This window comes from Dendropsophus ebraccatus, chromosome 7, assembly GCF_027789765.1.
Source record: "Dendropsophus ebraccatus isolate aDenEbr1 chromosome 7, aDenEbr1.pat, whole genome shotgun sequence".
Lineage (NCBI taxonomy): Eukaryota > Metazoa > Chordata > Amphibia > Anura > Hylidae > Dendropsophus > Dendropsophus ebraccatus.
Genome location: NC_091460.1, coordinates 45,403,715 through 45,426,459, shown reverse-complemented (window position 1 = coordinate 45,426,459; position 22,745 = coordinate 45,403,715). Strand labels below are relative to the sequence as shown.

Here is a 22,745-nt window from a genome sequence, read left to right as displayed (position 1 = left end):
TAATGTGCTAAATATTTCACAGACTGTACTCTACTATAAAATATTTTCACACCATAAATATGTTCCAAAATCTGGCCAATTGTTGGTGTATTTGTACAATGCCCCTTCAAGTGAAACCACGCCAACTTTCTGGTTCCAATTTAGCTTTTTATTATCCTGTCCTAGATTCCTTTATGTAGTGTTTTTCATATTTTGATGATCTCAAGCTTCACATTTGAATTTTATTTGCATATTATTGAAGTACATTTTCAGAGAAATAGTAAACCTATAACATTAACTTTTTCTTTATTGCAAATTGCCTTCACAATAAGCAAAACAACAAAACAAAACTTCCTGACTCTGCGAATGTCAGCAATAATGTAATGTTTAACATTTAGAATTTTTGAAAGAACCATTTGAAGGGGACTATATATATATAAATATATATATATATATATATATATATATATATATTGAGCTATACAGGAAAGATTGCATTGTATCACAGTTCACCCTTTCAAATACTCCATTGAATTATTTTCCACTCCCACCAAAAGAAATAGGCCTTAAATGGGCCCCCAATCTAAAATTTCTATAAAATTAAATTAAATAAAATTTTTTATCAAATTCACATTACAGAAATGGCCCAGTGGTGCCCCCCATCACTGGAATGAAACTTTTTTTCTCAAACCTGTTTTAATTAGATTTTTGATGAAACTAGCAGAAGCGTTCAAACAAGTGCCAACATAGTGCTGGCGCGTTACATTGAATTTCAGAAAGTCAAAATTAGGCATAGTACCATACAACTGAGTAAGAAGAGAGGAGGGGAGAGAACCGCGGGGGGGGGGGGGGGGGGGGGGTAGAGGGGGGGAGGTATTGGCATACTTCATGTAAGCTAATCCAATAGCACAACGGAAAAGAAAGCTACAAGGTGAATCAAGTCCAGAGACGTAGGTCCGAGAGGCACACAGTCCAGCAGGCACATCAGATCCAATTATCACACCTAGTCTTCAACAGAGCTGGGGCGAATCATCTAATAAGAGCAAGGAGGGAGTCGCTTGCATCATCTCTAGCAGTCCAAAGAGGGTGAGCCTGGGGGGTCAGACAGGCCACCACACAACGCAGCACCACCATTACGATCTTGAAAGGCCAACCATACTAAAAGAAAACTTTAAATGGGTACTCCAGAACAAAACAAATTGTTTTAAAACCAACTGGAGTCAGAAAGTTATACCGATTTGTAATTTACTTCTATTTAAAAATATCAAGTCTTCCAGCACTTCTTATCAGCTGCTGTATGTCCTGCAGAAAGTGTTGTTTTCTTTCCAGTCTGACACAGTGCTCTCTGCTGCCACCTCTGTCTGTGACAGGAACGTTCCAAACCAGTAAAAAATCCCCATAGAAAACCTCACCCGGGGTGGGTTCATACTGAGGAATTCTCGCGGATAATGTCCTCGGAATTCAGCTGTCTGTCCGCGCGCACGGCCGCTGATAAGTACTGGAAGACTTCAGATATTTAACTATAAGTAAATTACATATCTACATGAATTTCTGACACCAGTAACAGTACAAAATTAATAGAGGATTTTTTTTTATTTTTTTTTGGAACAAGCGCTCTTATAAACAGTTTTTTTAGCCCATAATCCGGCCATGTTAAAGCGTCCATAAGATGCAACACCAGACATAGACATGTGGGGGCTGTTTCTGAAAGAAAGCAGACATGCTTTTCTAATCCTTCACAATGTTTTTATACAGTTTAGCTTTCTGTACCACAAGTACCTGGAACTGTCTTCATTTTAGTGACATTTTCTCCTTATTAAAAACAGCTTCTGAGAAATTCTTCCAGACTGTGGTTTTCCTTTATGTGACTAGTTTCTTGCAGAAATAATATGTTTAGTCTCTAGTATTACATTGGGATGCCGCTTATGTGATAAAATACATTTCTGTTACATTTTTTTGCATTTGCTGTTTATTCTAGAATGGAAGGAAAAAACAATTTCCACTCACCGATTTTGCATATTTTAGAGCTGCGGCATGTTTTATGTCGGAATGTTATGGAAATGAATTGCTGCCTATTACAAGGATCTGTCACATGCCTTACATAATTGATAAAAATGAATCCTGCCTAAATGTTATCTTGTAGTTTACATATTGACATGCATAGCCCTTGTTTAGGCAGTGTTTTACTGAATATAAAGAATAGCCAAGCATTCTATAACATCTATATGATGTATGCTTATACAGCATCCAGGGGAGGTTTGGCTTACATAAAATCCCTACAAAGCCGTGTTAAAGTAGAAGTCCGGCAGGGGGGGGCAAAAATTCATTACGGACAGAGAACGGGGGTAAAATAAATGGGGTTAAGACAATGGGGGAGATTTATCAGGCTGGTGTAAAGTAGAATTGTCTTAGTTGCCCCTAGCAACCAATCAGATCCCACCAATCCACCAAAGAATCTGTGAGGAATGAAAGATGGAATCTGATTGCTAGGGGCAACTAAGACAATTCTACTTTACATCAGTTTGATAAATCTCCCCAATATTCTTACCGTTCCCAGTGCCCGTGCTGCGTCGCATCCTAGAGCTCCCGGACCCCGCCAGCTGGGTATGTCATAGACAGGTGGGATTTAGCACACTCAGCCAATCAGTGACTACAGCGTTGTCCCGCCCAGTCAGTGACTGGCTATGGGGGGCCAGTGGGGAGCTCAGGAGACAGTTGGTGGCTCCGCGCGGGCCCCAGGACTGGTGACTATAACTTGTTTTTTATTACTCAAATTCAAGGTACACAATAGGTGCATATGCCAGTAAAACTCTCCCAACACACATGATAATGTGCTAATAGGGTGTAGAGGGCAAACATATGCAGCTCTGACACATTACAAGCCAATAGTATTATATAGGGCAGGTAGTGGGTGGGTGGCCTTGTTACAGACTTTGCATTAGTGTCCATAAGCTTCAAGTGGTTCCTCTGTATTGCATGTAGTGTCCTTTTTAGTGATAGTTTATAGCAGGTTTAATTGTATTAGCATATAATAGACCGAATGACATTGTTTTAAGTGGTATTACAAAATACGAACAAAGAATAGTGCGCAAAATACTATACTTAACAACTGTAAAGGTTACTGTAATAGTGTCCACCAACCCAGCTAACTATTTACTGTACAAGATGAAATCTGGTTCTCTACCGCATACATTATCTAAAAGAACCATTCCCCATCTACAATTTCATCTTAAACACAAAGGCACGACTCACGCTTGTATATACTCCAGCAGATCCATTTACCTGTGAAGGCCAACGAAGATATAAGTATTAAGGCACATAATGTAATCTGCATTGTTCCAGCAAAGTACAACATGCATTTGACGCATATAAATATTCTTATATGTGTTGAAGTGTTTGTAACTGTACATTTATATGTGTACGTTGCCTATGTAGAAACCCAAGGATTCTCTGAATAAAACATGTCTATGTGAATGAGTTTCTGTAAATGACATGACATTGGCAGGTCGATAAATAACAAATAAAGCGATGCCAGAACTGTGTTAATGTTTTCTTTATTAAGCAAACTTCTAACAAGTTGATTTTCTTTTATTTATTTTGTTCTACTTTACCCGATCTTGTTGTTCCTCTGTTTGTATTAGTAATGCCAGACACACCGCAAAAGGCCTATGTGCAAGAACAGTGCTTGGGCTACTTTGTTGTTTGTTGGTTGCTGTTGCTTATTGGTTTTCATATGTAGTGAAATTATGTTGTGCATCTTTTTGGCATGCACTTTGCTATGTTTGCACCTCTACTGTATACAGTGTATCTAATTTATGCACTGTTAATGTTCTTATGAACTAAATGTTGCTGTTAGCTAATGCTTACATTTGGAGCTAGAGCCCCTGCAAAGTACTGAAAATTGCTCAGGTCACTAGCCCTAATGTCCACTAGTGATGGGATACCTAGAAGGAAAAGAAAAGGAGATAGACAGGTTGTATAGCCATTGGGAATAAAGTGAACAGAATCTATATTGCTAATCCAGGACCCATTGGGCTTCAGGCCAGGCCTAGTTATCAACACAATTGAGAGTTATGCCTCGTGTTACCTCCACCTCATAGATGAGATGCAGAGTAAGAAAAGAGAAGGAGAAGTTTCATAGCCATTGGAAATAAGCTAAACATGAGCCCTATTGCTAATCTAGGACTCATTAGGCTTTAGGCCTGGCCTAGTTATCAGATACAACTGAGAGAGCTACACTGCAAGTTACCTCCACCCCACAGATAGATACTAACAGACAAAGAGTGAATAGTAAAAGTGTCAGCAACCCAGCCAGCAGCCGACCAATATGGGATCCTTTTCCTATACTAACTTTTACTATCCTATCCCAACTTTTTCCACCTCTTTACATTCCATAGAATGAGTACAGAAACATTTTAACTGGGCATCCTAAGAAGTGTGGTTTCCTTTGAGCAAGGTGTCCTGCTTGGGTTCTGTTCACCCAGGTTAATGGACCATTCAGGGTCAGGCCCTTTCTTTCCATGCAGTTGCATGGTCTGGTTTTATAGTATGTACTCTATTCACTCTTAAATATTCATCAGGTTCCTGCTCAATAAACTACAATGCATTGCAGAAACCAAAGGAAAACAGACAGAAATTGAATATTGCTGGTTGAATGCATAAGCCATTACACTGGATCTTAACTGTTTCTTACATGTTCCTTTTATCTTTTGTTGTGCCTGAGTTGCATTAGAAACAATTCAACCTAAGAAGTGTGTGTATTTTTTTTCTCATAAACCTAATGATCTGGAGATCTATATAGAAAAGGAAGGGCATAGGATTTACTGGAATCACTTTGAGGTTTTTGTAGGGTTATTAAATATGTAGGCTCTTGATAAATTTGTAGTAACTCTTAAAGGGGATGTATCAACTTATTTGTGTACTAATTCAAATTTAAAATGAAATTTAGAAACGTAGATGATTGTAGATTTACCAACTCCATTCTGCTGGAAGCTCCAAGCATCTACTACTCTTTCAGTAAAGTTTTATTTTCTCACATCGCTTCTGATCTTTCCCCAACTAACCTGGCACTGTGTCCCCTTGTTCTTGAGTTCAGTTTCTTATAAAAAAAAAAAATTCCTTCCTGAACCTTATTTAGTCCTTTTAAAAATGTAACAGTTTCGATCATGTCCCCCCTTTCCCTTCTTTGGGCCCTATTCCACCGGACGATTATAGTTCAGATTATCGTTAAATCGTTCGAATCTAAACGATAATCGTTCGGTTGAAATGCAGTTAACGATTAACGACCGAACGAGAAATCGTTGATCGCTTTATAAGACCTGGACCTATTTTTATCGTTCCTCGTTCGCAAAACGTTCGCAAATCGTACGCATTGAATAAGACGTCGTTCGCAGTTGATACGAACGCAATAACGAAGAAATAGCGAAGAAAAAACGATCGCAAATACAATCATAAGTAACGATTATCGTTCCATGGAAATGAGTGAACGTTTTCAGGTCTTTCGCAATAGCGGTCGTTTGAGATCGTTAATCGTTAACAATTATGCGAACGATAATCGTCCCGTGGAATAGGGCCCTTTCTCTTCTTTCCTCCAGACTATACAGATTTAGATCTTTAAGTTGTTCCTGATATGTCTGAGGCATCTAACCTCTATCCTTTTTATATCTTTGGACCCATTCTATGTTATCGATATCTTTTTTAGGTGAGGTCTCCAGAATTGGACACAGTGTTCCAGATGTGGTCTTACTAGAGCTCCATATAACTTCCCACTTCCTACTGGTTATACCTCTAGCCATACAGCCCAGCATACAATTAGCTTTACCTACCGCCTGGTTGCACTAGTGACTCACTTTAAGGCTGTCAGAAATCACTACCCCTAAATCTTTCTCTTCTGAAGTCTTAGCTAACACAGAACTACCAACACATTTGGAAACACTAAACACAACCTTTTGATCACTTATCTAGTAAAGTTAAATAAGATAAAAGTTAAATACAGATACCTCTACGAATATAAACCCTAGTGCACAATTCAACAAAGAATTGCATGAAGGAGTCCGTGTATATAAATGGCAGAGTGGTATTTTAATTATGTAAAAAGTGTCTACTTTCAGATAGTACATGTGTAGGAAGTTGGTATAATTCTTTCTCTCCCCCCCCCCCCCCCCAAAAAAAAAAACAGCAGTGAAAGGGGTTAAAAGGAGTGTGATGTGTGCTTGCTCTGTCGCCAGTTCTAAAAATGGAGGGAGGTGGAGGATGGGAGCTGTGATCATCACGTATTATCAGTGTTGTGATCCTGTGTGATCTGCCTCCAGCTCAGTAGCACAGTTGTTACCTTTCAGTGTAATCCTATGATCATAATGAGACGACTGCTGAGAAGAGATCTCTCCAGGATAAGCATTGTCACCGTACTGCGAAAACTGTAATGTTTCACAATTTATTAATATAATGTTTTAAGGTAAATGATGACAAGGGAAATTGTCTGGGCTTTGTTTTGTTTTTTTTATTGTTTTTTGCCAAAAGTAGAATAATTATAAATGGTTGAAGCATCACAGTAGCTTAGACTGTCATGGAACACAAAGGATCCTCAGCTCCATAGTATAGTATAGAACTATAATGGTAAATTTAGACAAAGAAATTTCAGCTTTTTATTCTGAGCCTTAAAACATTATAAAATGGCTATAAAAACAGAGCCAAAAATAACCAAAAAGTAAATGTGTAAAAGTTTTTTTTTAGTCTAGAAAAGCACTGTGGGCACATACATGTAGCCTAATAGAGTGGTGGTGTAATAGCATTTTAGTATATAAGCTAATTTTATAGCTGCTAGAGTGCTCTAGGATTGGGTTGGATTCTGACAAACAGGTCACAAATGGCAACTGAATTTGAAGGTATTTTGGAGCCAATTCCTTGTAGCTAACATAAAAATTATAGAATGTGAAGGTAATGGGCATCATCATTGTATATTACTGTCACATCCTGATGATCCTGATATCCCTTCAACTCTCTTCTACAAATAGCAAAATAGTTTAAAAAAACTGCCAAATTGTTTTAAAAAAAGTTGATTATTGGGGCCCATTTAGAAGCATTTTGGAGGAGGTTTGGGGTGCATTAAAGGGGAACTCCGGATAAGGAAAACTTGTTTTCTATTAAAAGTACATTAAAAGTTATATAGATGTGTCTATATAATGTATTACCATAACTTTACGGTTCTGCCACACTGGTAGCTGATAGAAATCCAGGAACTGAAGAAAAATGGCTTCTGTGCCAATCCACATTGTCTCCTGCTACTTCTGCTATCCCACCTTAAGAGACAAATCTTCCATGCCTCTGTTCCACATTGTGTGTGTTTGCTGAGATCACGCTGATGATACAGACAGGGGGCAGGGCGTGATGTCACAGGAGGCTTGGCTGGATCCCCCAATCCCCTGAGTGATTCACCATCTCTGACCAGCCAGAAGCAGGTGCTGCAACTTCTCTGATTGTGCAGAAGTGTGCAGTGAAATTAGGGCTGTGTTCACACATGTTGGAGTCTCATTGCAGTACTGTAGCATATTCACAAAAATGATGCAGTAACACAAGTAAATGATGCTAAACGGCAGAGAGGATCAGAGCCTTATTATGGGGCTCAACTTCAAAGATAACAGATGCTTGATCATAATATGTGTGTGGAAATGAAAAGAAAAAAGAAATTCAAAAAGTTTGTTACTTTATTCCAATATCAGCCTTACAGGTAGAGTATACAGCATGCTGTGTGTGTGGGTGGGACAACAGTGAAATAATAAAGTACTGCAAATAATTGAATAACACAATGAAACTGCAATGTGTGAACAGAGCCTAGATCAGTCATGTCAAACTCTGGCCCACGGGCCAAATCTGGCCCACGGTGCCATTATTTTTGGCCCGCCAAGCAAATCAGAGTTTTAGTTACATCTGGCCCGCCATGGCTACTTTAAACAAGACTATGGGGGAGGGCTGGCTACTATATGGGACTATGGGGAGGGCTGGCTACTATATGAGACTACTGGGTAGGGCTGGCTACTATTTAGGAGACTATGGAGGAGGGCTGGATACTATACAAGAGACTATGGGGGAGGGCTGGCTACTATATGAGACTATGGGGGAGGGCTGGCTACTATATAAGAGACTATAGAGGAGGGCTGGATACTATATAAGAGACTATGGGAGAGGGCTGGCTACTATATGAGACTATGGGGAGGGCTGGCTACTATATGAAACTACAGGGGAGGGCTGGCTACTATATGAGACTATTAGGGAGGGCTGGCTACTGTAGGAAACTATTGGGGAGGGCTGGCTACAATAGGAAACTATTGGGGAGGACTGGCTACTATATAGGACACTTGGGGGGCTGGCTACTATTTGTGCACTTATTTGTGCACTACTGGGAGGGCTGTCAATTTTGGTTGGGTTGGCTACTACATGGGGGAATATTGGGGGGGGGGTTATTACTATTATATGGGTTGGGGTTTAATCATATCATAGCAATTGATCATGTCATTTATCATAGTGCACAGTGTTGGGAGACGCACACCACTGACAGTGCCAGGACTGCATTCACACTTCAATAATTATCAAGGTTGGGCCGCGACTTTGTCCAATTTTTTAATTTTGGCCCACTGTGTATTTGAGTTTGACACCACTGGTCTAGATGTTCTGCAACAGATTTGGGCGGGGAATGTGCAGGGTGGGGGACTGTGATGAACAGCTGAGGGAAAGCATTGCATTCTGGAACCTGTAGTACTTTTTACATCTGCTCAACCAGGAAATACAGAAACACAAAGCAGAACAAAACCCCCCAAAACAAATGGATTTTTTTGTAGTTTCAAAACGGGAATAGATAGGTAAGTAATGCTTTATGCTTCTGCAGAAGTTAAATTTTTTTAACCTCTACCTGGAGTTCCCCTTTAAGAGGCACTTGCATGGTCAAATTGAAAGAGTCCAGTCACATGTCATGTGTCCCATCGGGGGTCATATTCCATGGTCACATTATATGGGTCTAGTCAGATGTCATGTGTCCCATCGGGGGTCATACTCCGTGGTCACATTATATGGGTCCAGTCACATGTCATGTGTCTCATCGGGGGTCATACTCCATGCAGGGCCGTATTTACCACAAGGCACCCGTGGTCCGGTGCCTAGGGCAGCCCTATCCTTCAGTTGAAAGTGACTAATTGCTTTTTCCATTTGCAGCTGTACCAGGCACTGCATACCTGCATGAGAGAGCAAGTGCCTTGCTGTGCCTGTCTGGATAAGTGAGCATATACCAGGTTGGCTGAGTTAACAGTTGTACAGGTGGTCCTGATCTGGGGCGATAGCCTGATCCTGGTTTTCTGAGCACTTGTACATTCTGGGCTTTGGCTGTGTTATATTTATTATGGGATTCGCCCTTAGCAACAACAATGTAGTGGGAATGACACTTTCTCGATAATGTCTTTCCACAGTGTTGACATCTATCCACTATGAGAAGGTGAACACTGGTATAAGTTTAGCTATTAACTATGCATCTCCTGGACTGTTTGGGTACACAGTGGGAGTATACATCAATCTATACCTTACAAGGAGGAAGCCATGCAGGAAAATAGAAACAACCTACAAGAAAACAGAATTTTAATAATATATTTAATATGTCAAAAAGTAAATTTTGTTTCTTCCCTCTTAGGTATGCACTGAAGGCCGCCTCATCCTGGAGTTCACATTTGATGATCTCATGAGAATCAAGACATGGCACTTTACCATTAGACAATACAGAGAATTAGTACCTCGCAGCATACTAGCCATGCATGTAAGTACCTCAGTAACTTCAGCACTGGGTATGTTGGTTAAAACTGTGGTCCTGGTTCATCCTACTGATCCAAATTGCTCAACCAACATATACAATTGGACCTGTCGCAATTCCCTACAACCACCTAGATTTTAAGGACATATTGGGTGAATGCAGCACCATTGACCATTTCTTATTCCTCCAAACTCCTCCAGGTTTATCACTTTCTTGGCTCCTCTTCCAAACCGTTTATTTTGTGTTCCTCATTCCTTTACATCATCACCTCCCCCATTCTCAGCATACTGCATAGGTCTATCATAAACCCCCTCCAACTTCCATTTCTTGCAAAACGTCTTCGGCTCATTTGGCTTTCAATATCATGTTTATTCTGACGACACCCCAATTTACCTCTCATCTTGATCTCCGAACCCTGTGATCCTTACATACAGTGTCCTCCACAGTCTTGTATTTCTTATATTTGTCAAGAATCACATAGTTGAGAAAGAATTTGTCATCTTTTCTCCTACATTCACAAAGTTATTGTTCAGAAATAACATTCGACCTCACATCCGCACACACTCGCTACAACCTGGCCGATGCAGCGCAGAAATATTCCTCACTTTTGTCGCTTCCTCATGCATGAAACAGACAAAATGCCGGTCCATGTACTTATCATGTCTGGACTTCTGCAATACTATTTTCTATGATGTAGCAAAAAAAATGTGCATCTCTATAATACATCCTAGATTATGATGCTTGACTTGTTAGCTGTCAGTTTTTCTCGGCTGACTACCCGATACACAGAAAGAACAATTCCGAATCCCCACCCTAACCAACAAAGCCCAGTCCCACTTCTCTCTTCTATATATTTCTTTATTAATCTGAAGGCATTAACACTTAAAAGCATCCTGGTCCACTGAAATTAACCCTTGAACCACCCCTGATAACAAATTATATTACTTATTAACCTCTAAACCACCCTAGACCACCAAGAATATCATATCCTGAAACCATCCTATGCAAAAGTATGTGATATAGTAGAGATAGAAAGCGATTAAAGTGAGTATATTAGCGGCACATTATGCTATGTCACATCCCCAGACACAGAAGCATATGGAAACCTGTATTTGCCTCATTACTCATGGATAGAGATGAGCGGATTTCCTAAAATTAATTTTGAGTCTAAATTGTAAGGAATGGTTGTCGGATTGTACAGTAATATTTAATAAATGTGAAAAAAAAATCAATGAATTAAAATTAGTATAAATGTATTTTTGGTGTATATATAATTACACGGTCATTTGATTGTTTTTATAGCATTTCTAATACTATTATGTGGTAACATATTCAACACCTTGTGTAAATGTGATAGTGTTGTAATCTATGTCTTGTGTGTATACAGGCACCAGACCCCCAGGTGCTAGAGCAGCTCTCCAAAAATATAACTAGGATGGGTCTTACCAACTTCACTCTCAACTACCTCAGGGTAAGTAACTGGAAATTATTATGATAAGTATTATTATTATTATTATTATTATTATTATTACAATCTGAATTGTACTATTGATCTATGCCAACTCTGTAAAGTAAGGAGTGTTTGGCTAGATACTATTTGTGTAAAGCCCAAGACTGGCATAAAATGAAGAAGAAAAAAAAAAGTTATACTTACCTGTTCCAATCCCCCACTTTATGCACCCTGATGGTGCCCAGTCCTGACTGAGCTCATCCTATCTTGACATACAGGAAATCCTGCTCAACCAATAACTCAGCACCATGGCCAGTGATTGGCTAAGCAGGCATTTTCTGCTTAGATAAAAGCAGGAAAAACTGCCATTGAGAACGCAGCAGGGGATCAGGGCAGGTGAGTATAAAAGTCTAAGCCCCCCACAAACACTTAGTGAAGCTAGACAACCCTTTAATTTCTTATTTTTTTCTTACTTATTGATGAGGATGTATTTAAACAGTTGAGATATATAAGACTGACTGGTCTCTGAAGACATATATTCAACCTTATGTACAACCTCATCTCTTCCTTAACTGAGATCATTTTAGGCTCAGGATTTTCAGATTTCTGTGAGCACAAGTCTTATTCCGGCAGCTGTGAACAGTCTCTTTATTCGCTGTGCATATGGATGACTCAATTCATTTTTGGTAATTTGCTAATTGTGCTGCCATTTGCTTCTTACTGCGTGCAGAATGCTTCGCTCATTGATGTTTCACCTCAGCGTGTCAGCTGGAGATCTCAATTAATAAATCCGATTAATTTACAGTAATTTAGGACATCTGCCGTAGTTCAGGAGAAATCTGACTACAGTTGGACACAATTGCTTAAAACTTTAACTTTAATTTGTCCACGGAACGATCATTGCTATCCGGCATCATGCAAACATTGCATTATGAGCTCAGTATTATTGTTGGAACCACATGTTGTCCATAGTTGTCTCCTGGCAACTCAATACACGAGTGCACAATGTGCACAATACATTACCATTGCAATGTCATAACATGACCATTGGAGATATATTCATGATGATAAGTAAAGTGAAGTAAAGTTAAAGGGAGAAAAGTTTTTGATTATGGAAAAAACACCTATTAGCTATTGAATAACCCTACACAAGTAGAGCGGTAACAACAATGTCAGTGTAGATGCTTTCCTGGGCCATCGCCCCCATGATACATCCTTTAATCAAACATATAATACTTACAGTTGGGGTTAAGCAATGGAAGTCTTGTAAGCACATAGATCCGCTTACACCAGTAGGGAATAAAAGCATTATTCTGCAGTAAAGAAGAGCAATAACAGCTCGAATAAGTTTTGCCATCTCAATGGTGTGGTCTAGAAGGTCAGACATCCCACCCAAAAGATAGTTTTAAGGACTCAAATAACCACTTTACTTTTATAGTACTTATACTATCTGTATGGTGGCAGACCATGACTGTGACAGCTGTATGGGGGCATAAGAATGGTTTTTGTATAAAGGTCCCAGGAGTGTCTGTTGTCGATGTGCATTACCTATGTGGCATTGGAGAAATCTAATGGCTGGTTTCCTGTAAGTGGATTTAACTGTATCTCTGTCTCATTCAGTTTTTATACCTATATGTTCATACATATTAGTATTCTAGCAGGAGGAAGAGAAGACTGGGGGAATGGACACTGCCGAACTTGGATATATATATATATATATATATATATATATATATATATATGATCACAAAAAATGGATAGATATAGATAGATTAGAGATAGATAGATAGGAGATAGATAGATAGATAGATAGATAGATAGATAGATAGATAGTAGATAGATAGATAGATAGATAGGAGATAGATAGATAGATAGATAGATAGATAGATAGATAGATAGGAGATAGATAGGAGATAGATAGATAGATAGATAGATAGATAGATAGATAGATAGATAATAAATAGATGATAGATAGATAGATAATAGACAGATAATAGATAGATGATAAATAGGAGATAGATAGATAGATAGATAGATAGATAGATAGATAGATAGATAGATAGAATAAGAATCAGGTGGAATGCAGGGTATATTAGCTGTGGTATATGTCCCATGCAGTACATTAAATAATAATAACTTAATTGTAGCAAAGTCTACAGAGTGAAGATGATTCAATCCATTAAGAACTATTATGCTGATATGTCGTATAAACTTGACTAACTATAACATCTTTCATAATGCATTAGTAATGTTATACCTACTTGTCCGTCATTATTAAATATTAATCACTTTCCATATTAGCAGCAAATGCAAAATATTCAGAATATCCCATTCTTGCATGGAAGAACTAGAGTAATAAAGTGATGGAGAGTGGTGGGTTAGCTGATAGCTGGACGCTAACTATTATATTAACTACTGTTTGCCAAGGGTCATTTAAGGTTGGTATTAATGGTTGTTGTCAGAAGTCATCAGTGAACGTGTACATTTAGCAGTGAGACGTAAGAAATGACAGAAGCAATTAATAGGGCCGGAAAGTGGTGGTCTACATCAATAACTGGCATAACTTGTTAAAGGTAAAGTCTAAAATGTAAGTTTATCCGCAGAAAATCAGCAGTAAACAAAGTTCATGTCAAGATGGCCCAGCAAAAGGGGTGATTCTGAAAGCCACCCACTATCCATACTTGCCAAAAAATTGCTTTAATCATTGGTGGTTAGTGTCATGGAGGCATCTCTGCCATTGAGTCTCCTTCTCCCCGCCTCAGTCGACCATGATGATCATCATAATTATTATTTGTGGCTGTCATTATCAATAGATAGATAAGATTACCACTAAATTATGGCACCTTCCTGTAGTGGGAACATAGCCTAAGACTGTCTAGTCTAACTTTGCATCATCTCTTAGTTGGCTCACTTTCACACCATAAAGGATCAAAAAAGATTTGAGCTGTTTTTCTATAAGCGCCGCCCCTTTAATGAGAAACTGCCCGTTTACAGCTAAGCCACACCTCTTTAATGAGGCACTTCCCACTTTCCACTAAGCCATAAGGCACAAAAGTGTGTAAAGCACATTACAATTTGGTGCAGGTCATATATGCTGATTTATTAACACAAATTCCACCATTTTTTTTTAACCCAGGCATTTTATTTCCAACCATATTAAAATATTTTAATCAATGACACCATATGGCTTTAACATCCTTCCAGGATGCAATAATGTAGAAAGCCAGTGGACATCCATAGTCCTTAAAGCAAATGCCGGTCTTTTCCCGTGCACCGACCTGACCCAGAGCACCGGGGCATGCCAGCCCGCGCCCAATGAGCCGAAACTCTTCTAATGTCACATTGATTCTAAAGTCACAGAGGGGAGGGGATATCGCTACACTAGGGGGGGGGGGGGGGTTGCTACCGACATCCATGTGCCAAAACCGATAAAAAATAGTGCAGTGATACACCTGATGATAGATTCCCTTTAAACTAGCGCAGTCCCAAGAGTTGCAGACTGGTCCATTGAAGGTGCTCAAAAATTCAGTACTAAAAAGTATACTTAAAAAGAGGACTTTGCACAGAATACCAACTTTTTGTAAAGTCATGTACATGAGGCCTGACACGTCACATGTCCTAACAGTTTAATATTGAAAAGTTGATGTTTGAGAATGATTTTTAAAATAATCTCATGGGGGTGAGGGGGTGACATCAATAACGCCGGCCGCTGTTATATTGTTTGCAATTAAGTTGAAGCCAACAGTAAAAGCCACCAATAAATGAAATGAACCCCACACCTCGTGTTTGTGGATGATGAGAAACACTTCTGGTTAATGAGGCAAAACTCCCACCTGTAATGTATTTAATTAGAGATATTTCCAAAGGTGGAATCTGATCTTCAGCAAAACTAGAAAACACATGAAGAGGAAAATCAAACCATATACCAGGAAATAGATTTTATTCCCTGGAGTTATATTTTCTGCCTTTCTGAATGACCCAGGAACACGGCGATACCTAGGTGGATTGCAGTCTACATGGTGCATACGTGCAACCCATAATTTTGTTCTGCGGGAATCTAACATTTTGCTGATAAACATGTCGTTTTCACAAGAGGTCTTCATGAGACCCAACATTTCCCATATTAGCTTGGACAAAATATTCTCCTTCTGTCCATCCGCCTCCATTGTTTAAAAAAATAAAATCAACATGGGTTACAATAACAATGAGACATAGAAAAAATAATAGAACAATTAATAAGCACTGCAGAATCTGTTGGTGCTATACAAATAAATTATTATTATTATTATTATTATTATTGAACATATTTAATTTAGGTTCAGGTATTAAAATGATAAAATTAGTCAGAATATGATGACACAGACTATATGGATCTTATATATGCACATATTCAAACTGCATGCTTACAACAGAGCCTGTATGTGGCCTTGGGGTTTTATACAATGAAGTCAAGAGCACAACTTATGCCACTATGTGGTGGTTCATGTGGTGCTGAGTGTCAGAGATATTCTCTTCTAATATCACTGCTATATGTGACCATTGGACCAAATGGGTATTGTTTTTCCTTGAGGAGAGTTCCTATAGACATGTAGAGACTTCTAGGCCTGTCATGTTCCACTGGGAATTCTGGGAAGAGGATATGCAAAGTAGCTGTTTGGTGCCACCTGGAGATAGGAGGATACGCCAGACTATTATAAAACATGAAGTCTTAGCTGTTGACTGGGGATTTAGTTAGAACTTCTCCCTAACAGGAAAGATATATTACAGTAATACAGTACAACATGTGCAATATACAGAGACACCAAAGAAGATAGAAGATACCAGTAAAGTTCCAAATGAAGTTTAGGAACAGAAAATGTGGAGAATGTGGAGTTTCAATGGCAAAAACAGCTTGACTACAACACAATAGAGCAGAGAGTGCTGAATGGAATTTAACATATAAGGTATATCAAAAATAAATCCCAGGAAATATTGCAGTCGCTGGATCTTGCACATTTTGATGCATCTGCTATTCTTTCCCATTGATTTAACTTGTAATTCACTAATATTGCAAGAATTAACAGCATAATAATACATAACTATAGCTTGTAGCTGAAAGGAAATCTGTCAGCACTCGGACACGACTCAAGTTGCTGACAGTGCTATATAGGTCATAACACCCTATTCAACATGGTACCTGTATCTTATCCATCCTTGTAGCAAAAAATGTGACATTTTAGTGTAACCAAGTGTCTCCGGACATGGCCTGCTCTGTCACACCTCCTACTTGGTTCCTCCTTTTGAATAATAATTTCATATCGGCCTCCAGTTCCCGCACCGCTGGTGAGGGAGGAGGAACCAAGGAGGAGGTGTGACAGAGCACAGCATGTCCGGAGAGCTGCAAATCAACTCCTCTTTGACACTTTGTCATTTTCTGCTACATGGACTGATACTCTACAGGTGCTGTGACCTTTATAACACTGTCAGCAACTCAAGTCATGTCTGAGTGCTGACAGATTCCCTTTAAATAAGTACAAAAATGACTCAATGATGTTCCTAAACCAGAGATTGTAGCAGCAAGTGAAAATACTGTGCAGCTTATAGTAACTTTGTGAAAATTACATGGTTGTCGCTCCATTAAAGGAAACCTGTCATTGGGTAGTCCCAGACAGCTTCTCCCCATCCCACCGGCCTTGATTGATAGATTTCTCCTTATTTGGATATAGGAAAAGATCTATCAATCAAGGCTGGTGGGACAGGCAGAAGCAGGGACAGACAGGGACCGCCCCGGTGACTCATGGATCAGACAGCTTGACAGCATGACAACATGGCAGATGACGCAGCCTGTGGGGCTCACCTACAGTAAGTTGTTATCCACCATGACATATGTTTTTACTGTGGCGGGTAAATGGTTAACACAGCCAGGCTTTCTTTGTACAATGTTTTGACTTTTCAAACACTTCTTTTACAAAGGTCTTATCCACAGAACACGACTATTTCCAGACTTGAGAATTTCTGAGAATTGTTTAATCAGCCCAGGTACAATAAGTGGCGTCCTGCTGCTCCACGTATTTATAAATATCGACACTTTGGATAAGAAAAGATGCGCGCCCGTGGCTGTTCGTATTTCTGCAGAACTTGCATTAAACAAGCATATTACATTGTTTCAGCTGATTGTAATATCTCTGCACTTATTCCTGTGTAATGGCTAACACAATATCCCATCACCTGTACTGAATGCTGTGGTCTAAAAGGGAAAAAAGACAAGTCAAAGAAAAAAAAGTCAAGAAAAGTTTTATATATATATATGTATATAAATTTTCTCCATATGTCTTTATTAAAAATGGTGCTTCCACATCCTCCACAGCTTATTATTTCATCACTTAAATGATTCTTCACTGGAAACTGCCTTCTGTGTGCTTTCCTCTCTTTCTCCATTCTGTGTGAGGTTTCCTCCAAGGTAGTTCTCTCCCTTGTCTACAATCTGAGCTGGTGTGTAACACCTTTCCCCTGCTCTTATCTCTAATACTGAGAGAGCAGATCAATCGGCCTTATGAACTTATCATATTGTTCTCTAAGCAGCAGCTAAATGGTAAGAATTTTTAATGAAGACTATTAAGAAAGTTTTGCATTGAGGAAAAAAACAGACAATTAAAAAAAAATCAATGCTAAGGTGTTTATAAACTAGGATTTTTTTTAGACTCTATAAGGCCCAGTTCAGACTGAGCAAAAACGCTGTGCTCAGTGTCCTGCAGTATCTCTATGGGAGAGCGTGCGCTCTTTGAGAAGAGATGGGAGGAAGCGGAGACGCACCCTCCCGTAGAGATACTGCAGGACACTGAGCACGACGGGATTCTGTGGTGGAGAGATCCGCCACAGAATTCCGCCATTTTTTGCTTAGTGTGAACTGTGCCATATGAATATGGTCTGTGGACAGAAAGAATGAGAAGCAACTAGAGATGAGCGAAATGAGCCACCCAAACCCAAATTTGCTCTGAACTTTCTGCAAAGGGGGGTTTGGGAAGATGGCACTGCTCATGTAAAAAAATAAACATATTCTCACCTGTCTGCAGTCCCCTAATGTCTCCTGATGGCTCTTTGGTCCAGTCCTGGCATCTTCTGTGGTGAAGGCCTGCTCAGCCAGTCACAGGTTGTGGTGCTGTGCCGTCCCAGCCAGCCTGTGATTGGCCGAGCAGGCCTTCACCGTAGAAGACGCCGTGACGGGATCAAAGAAGAAGGACCCTGAGGGAGCAACAACATGTAAGCAGCCTTTAGAAACCACATTAAAACAGCTAAAAACCTGCAGGCACTAGCTATTTTAATGTGGTTTCCTTAAATTCGGCAAAACTACCGAATTTAACTTTTGAAAGGTTCTCTCATCTCTAGAAGCAACCCATGCAATATAGGATATACATCCCAGGATCCTGAAGGCACTGTTTGGTCTTTTAGATTCCACCCATTACTTAGACCACTCCTTGTAGGAGGTTCTCTTTATAATGACTTCTCTCATTCCTGCTCAGCTACTTGGAAGCATTTCCACACAAAGGATCTAAGCAGGACACTACTTGGCGTTGCTCTTAAAGGGTTTCTCCTTATGTTATTAGTTTTCTTATGTCTATTTCATAATCCAGAATATCAGATAATCCCACACCTTAAATCCCATTATTGCTGATTTAATGCATCTGATATTACACCACCAGTAAAATCAATGGGTCTTGGAACTTTATTATATTTTTATGTAAATATACTAAGTATTAGTATTACGTAAGTATTTTAGTATTGTTAATGTTGTTCGAGCATGTACAAATTCATATACTGTAGTTGGTACTACACTATGCCAGGGAAATGCTACTTTCCCTTTGGGGGGAGTTGTGATGTCGTTCTTGGAACAGCAGATGGACTGGACATGTGCAATGCAGAGAAACTGCCAAAGGGGTTTCTGCCTTTATGTTCTCGGGTACGGCAGGGGTCTTAGAGACTATTATTAGTAGCTGAGGTCAAAATCTTTTAATATTCTTTTCCCAGTGGGAGAACGCAAATGCTATAACATCAATGTAATAATTTAGCAGAAATTTATTGTTACCTCTTTTATAAGTCTGTGATGCGTATCACAATGGATTCATATGAAATCCTACCTCCATAAGAAATGACAGGGATATGGATGTAAAATAGGACACCTATGGGCACCTATTAAAGCGACTCTGTACCCACAGTCTGACCCCCCCAAACCACTTGTACCTTCAGATAGCTGCTTTTAATCCAAGATCTGTCCTGGGGTCTGTTCGGTAGGTGATGCAGTTATTGTCCTAAAAAAACAACTTTTAAACTTGTAGCCCTGTGTCAAATTGGCGTGGCCTAGGGTACCCATGCCTTAGGATGGCGACACCCCTCCGTCCCACCTCCCCGCACTCTTCATCATTAGGGATGACCCTAAAACATTTTCTGCTATGCTATTCATCACCTGTCTGAGCACTGCACATGAGTTGGATCGTTAAGGCACCTGTGCAGTATTTAGACAAGTGATGAATAGGAGAAATCCTACCCAGGGGTGTTCATAATGCTAATAAGAGCGGGGAGGAGGAATAGAGGGGTTTCACAATCCTAAGGTATGGGTACTCTAGGCCACGCCAATTTGACACAGGGCTGCAAGTTTTTTTTTAGGACAATAACTGCATCACCTGAATGGACCCCAGGACAGATCTTGGATTAAAAGTAGCTATGTGACGGTACAAACAGTTTGGGGGGGGGGGGGGGGAGATTGTGAGTACAGAGTCGCTTTAGACTCTGTAGATGGGCATATGGGGCCACAATAAGCTTGTGTGCATGAGGCTTTAAAAGAGGTATCCCACCTTTAAGACATGTGACTAATCCACAGAAATTGGCTATCTCCAGAAGTAGTCTGCATATTAATAATTATATATTAATTATAATATATATATATATATATATATATATATATATATATATATATATAATTTTTTATATATTGAATGGTTATATAATTTAATAATTTAACCTTATAATTTCTCATCTACTCATAATGCTTAAAAACAACAGAATATAGGCAGTGTATTGCTGTGGAAGCTGCTTTCTTCCTCCCATTTTCCCCTGTAATTTGCTGGCTGTAGGCCAAGCTATCTCTCAGGCTGGCACGTTAACATGCAGCAGGGCTCTCCGCTTCTCTCCCATCTATGAAAGCTGCACACTTCCTACAATTCAGTCTAAAAATAGAATTGGTTATGTGAAAAACACCGCTAACAGTTGGCTGCACAACTGGTTTCATGATCTCGGAGAACAGATTCTAGCAAGAACAAAAAATTAAAAAAAAATCTCTTGCTTGAAAACTCCAAATCCGTATTGTAATGTTTCATTATGTAAAAGAAATGTTCTCCTCCAACTTTTATTATAGTATAAAAATATTATATTGTTAGATCAGGAAAAGAGAGAGGAGAAGGAATCACTCATATGCACTGATCATCCAGAAGATTAAAACCCCTGACAGGTGATGTGAATAACATTGATTATCACATTACAGTGAATCCTGGCAAGGTAGGAGATATTAGGCAGAAAGTGATCAGTCAGTTCTTGTGGATGATATGTATGGATCTGGGCGACAAAGCCCAATCTGTGATGGTGATGACTGGGCTCTCCAGAACTGCAGGTCTCATAGGGTGTTCCCAGTCTGCAGTGGCTGGTACAGTACCTACCAAAACTGATCCAAGGAAAGAGAAAAAGTGAAGTAGTGACAGGGTCACTGATGCATGTGGACAGCGAAGGTTAGTGTGTCTAGCCGAATCCCACAGGACTACAGTAACACAAAGTTTTGGAAAAGTTAAGGCTAGCTTTAAAGGGGTTATCCAGTGATACAAAAACATGGCCACTTTCTTCTAGAGACAGACCCACTCTTGTCTCCAGTTTGGGCAGGATTTTGCTGCTCAGTTCCATTGAAGTGAATGGAGCTTAATTGCAAACCGCACCTGAACTGGAGACAAGAGATGTGTTGTCTCTGAAAGAAAGTGGCCATGTTTTTGTAGCACTGGATAATCCCTTTAATAGAAAAGCATCAATCGGATCCTTGTGCATCAACTACCTATGTAAGGGATGGCACCAGGATGCTGTATGAGAGGAGGACAAGATGGTATGAACACTCTGGGCTGTATTCAGCTAGGAAACCTTGGGTCCTGACATTCATGTGGATGTTACTATGCTATGTTACATGCACCACCTACCTAAACATTGCTACAGACCAGGCGTGAAGGGGGCAGGGCCTTCTCCCGGGCCCAGTTTACCATGATTTACTCAGTATTTAATACATTTCCCCTAAAAATTTTTTAGAAAGAGACTTTAAGCGACTCTGTACCCACAATCTGACCCCCCCCAAACCGCTTGTACCTTCAGATAGCTGCTTTTAATCCAAGATCTGTCCTGGGGTCCGTTCGTCAGGTGATGCAGTTATCGTCCTAAAAAACAACTTTTAAACTTGCAGCCCTGTGCCAAACTGGTGTTGCCTAGATTGTATATGCATTAGGCTGGCACACCCTCTCTGTCCCTCCTTCCCGTCCTCCTAATCATTAGGAATGCTCCAGGCAGATTGTCTACTCATCACCTGTGTCAGCCCGGCACATGGGCTGGATCGTTAAGACACCTGTGCAATGTTGAGACAGGAGAAAATGTTCCAGTGGCATTCCTAATGATGAAGAGGGTGGGGAGGAGGGACGGAGGGGTGGTGCAAAGTTAGGGCACTGATACTCCAAGCCACCGCCGTTTGACACAGGGCTATTTTTTAGGACAATAACTGCCTTACCTGCTGAACGGACCCCAGGACAGATCTTAGAATAAAAGCAGATATCCGAAGGTACAAGTGGTTTGGGGGGGGGGGGGGGACAGATTGTGGATACAGAGTCACTTTAAAGTGTCACTTTAAAAAGTTTTATAAAAGTTTTGAGTGTTCAGATAGAGATAGAGTCCCGAGATAGAGTCGGGAGAGGACCAGGCTAAGTGTAGTCCTCTCCCGGCTCTGTGTCACATGATCAGTCAAACTTATAATGGAGCTCTATGGAGCCCAACTGATAAGTCCTACACGTGACATAGAGCGGGGAGAGGACTGCGCTTAACGTTGTCTTCTCCCGTCTCTATCTCCCAATTGGTAAAAAAACTTTTGACCGATTAAAACTTTTGACATGTCTGTATGACGTCAAAAGTTTTGTGAAATGACAGTGACACTTTAAAACCATTGTCTCTCAAACAGAGTACTTTAATTGACATAAGCCAGGATGAAAGTTTCCTTTTTTTTCTTTTATTAAGTTTCCAAAACTAGAGTAACCATATGGTGTCTTTTTATGTAGGTTTTCTCATTTTTGTTTGTTTTTTCCAAAATGGGTTCTTTTTTTTGTCTTTTTTTTTTATAAATCTCGTTGACGACATCTTTTGGTTTTATTCTCTATTTTGGCCCCATTTTCCTTTGTTGCTTTTGTGTTTGATGTTAAACTAATATCCAGCCGGTACAATGGATGCATTTACTGGAGCTCGCCTTTCTGTCAACTTAAA

The 22,745-nt window shown here is 39.7% G+C and overlaps 1 protein-coding gene across 5 annotated transcripts in view; it reads left to right on the top strand.

Annotated features, from left to right (window-relative positions):
• Positions 1 to 22,745, top strand: part of LDB2 (LIM domain binding 2) — a 263,357-nt gene that overhangs the window by 221,512 nt on the left and 19,100 nt on the right. For all 5 annotated transcript variants that reach the window (XM_069977444.1, XM_069977445.1, XM_069977443.1 and 2 more), the window contains exons 4-5: positions 9,653 to 9,775; positions 11,157 to 11,240. In XM_069977444.1, the coding sequence (XP_069833545.1) occupies positions 9,653 to 9,775; positions 11,157 to 11,240 (207 nt within the window). The remainder of the gene's footprint in view (positions 1 to 9,652; positions 9,776 to 11,156; positions 11,241 to 22,745) is intronic.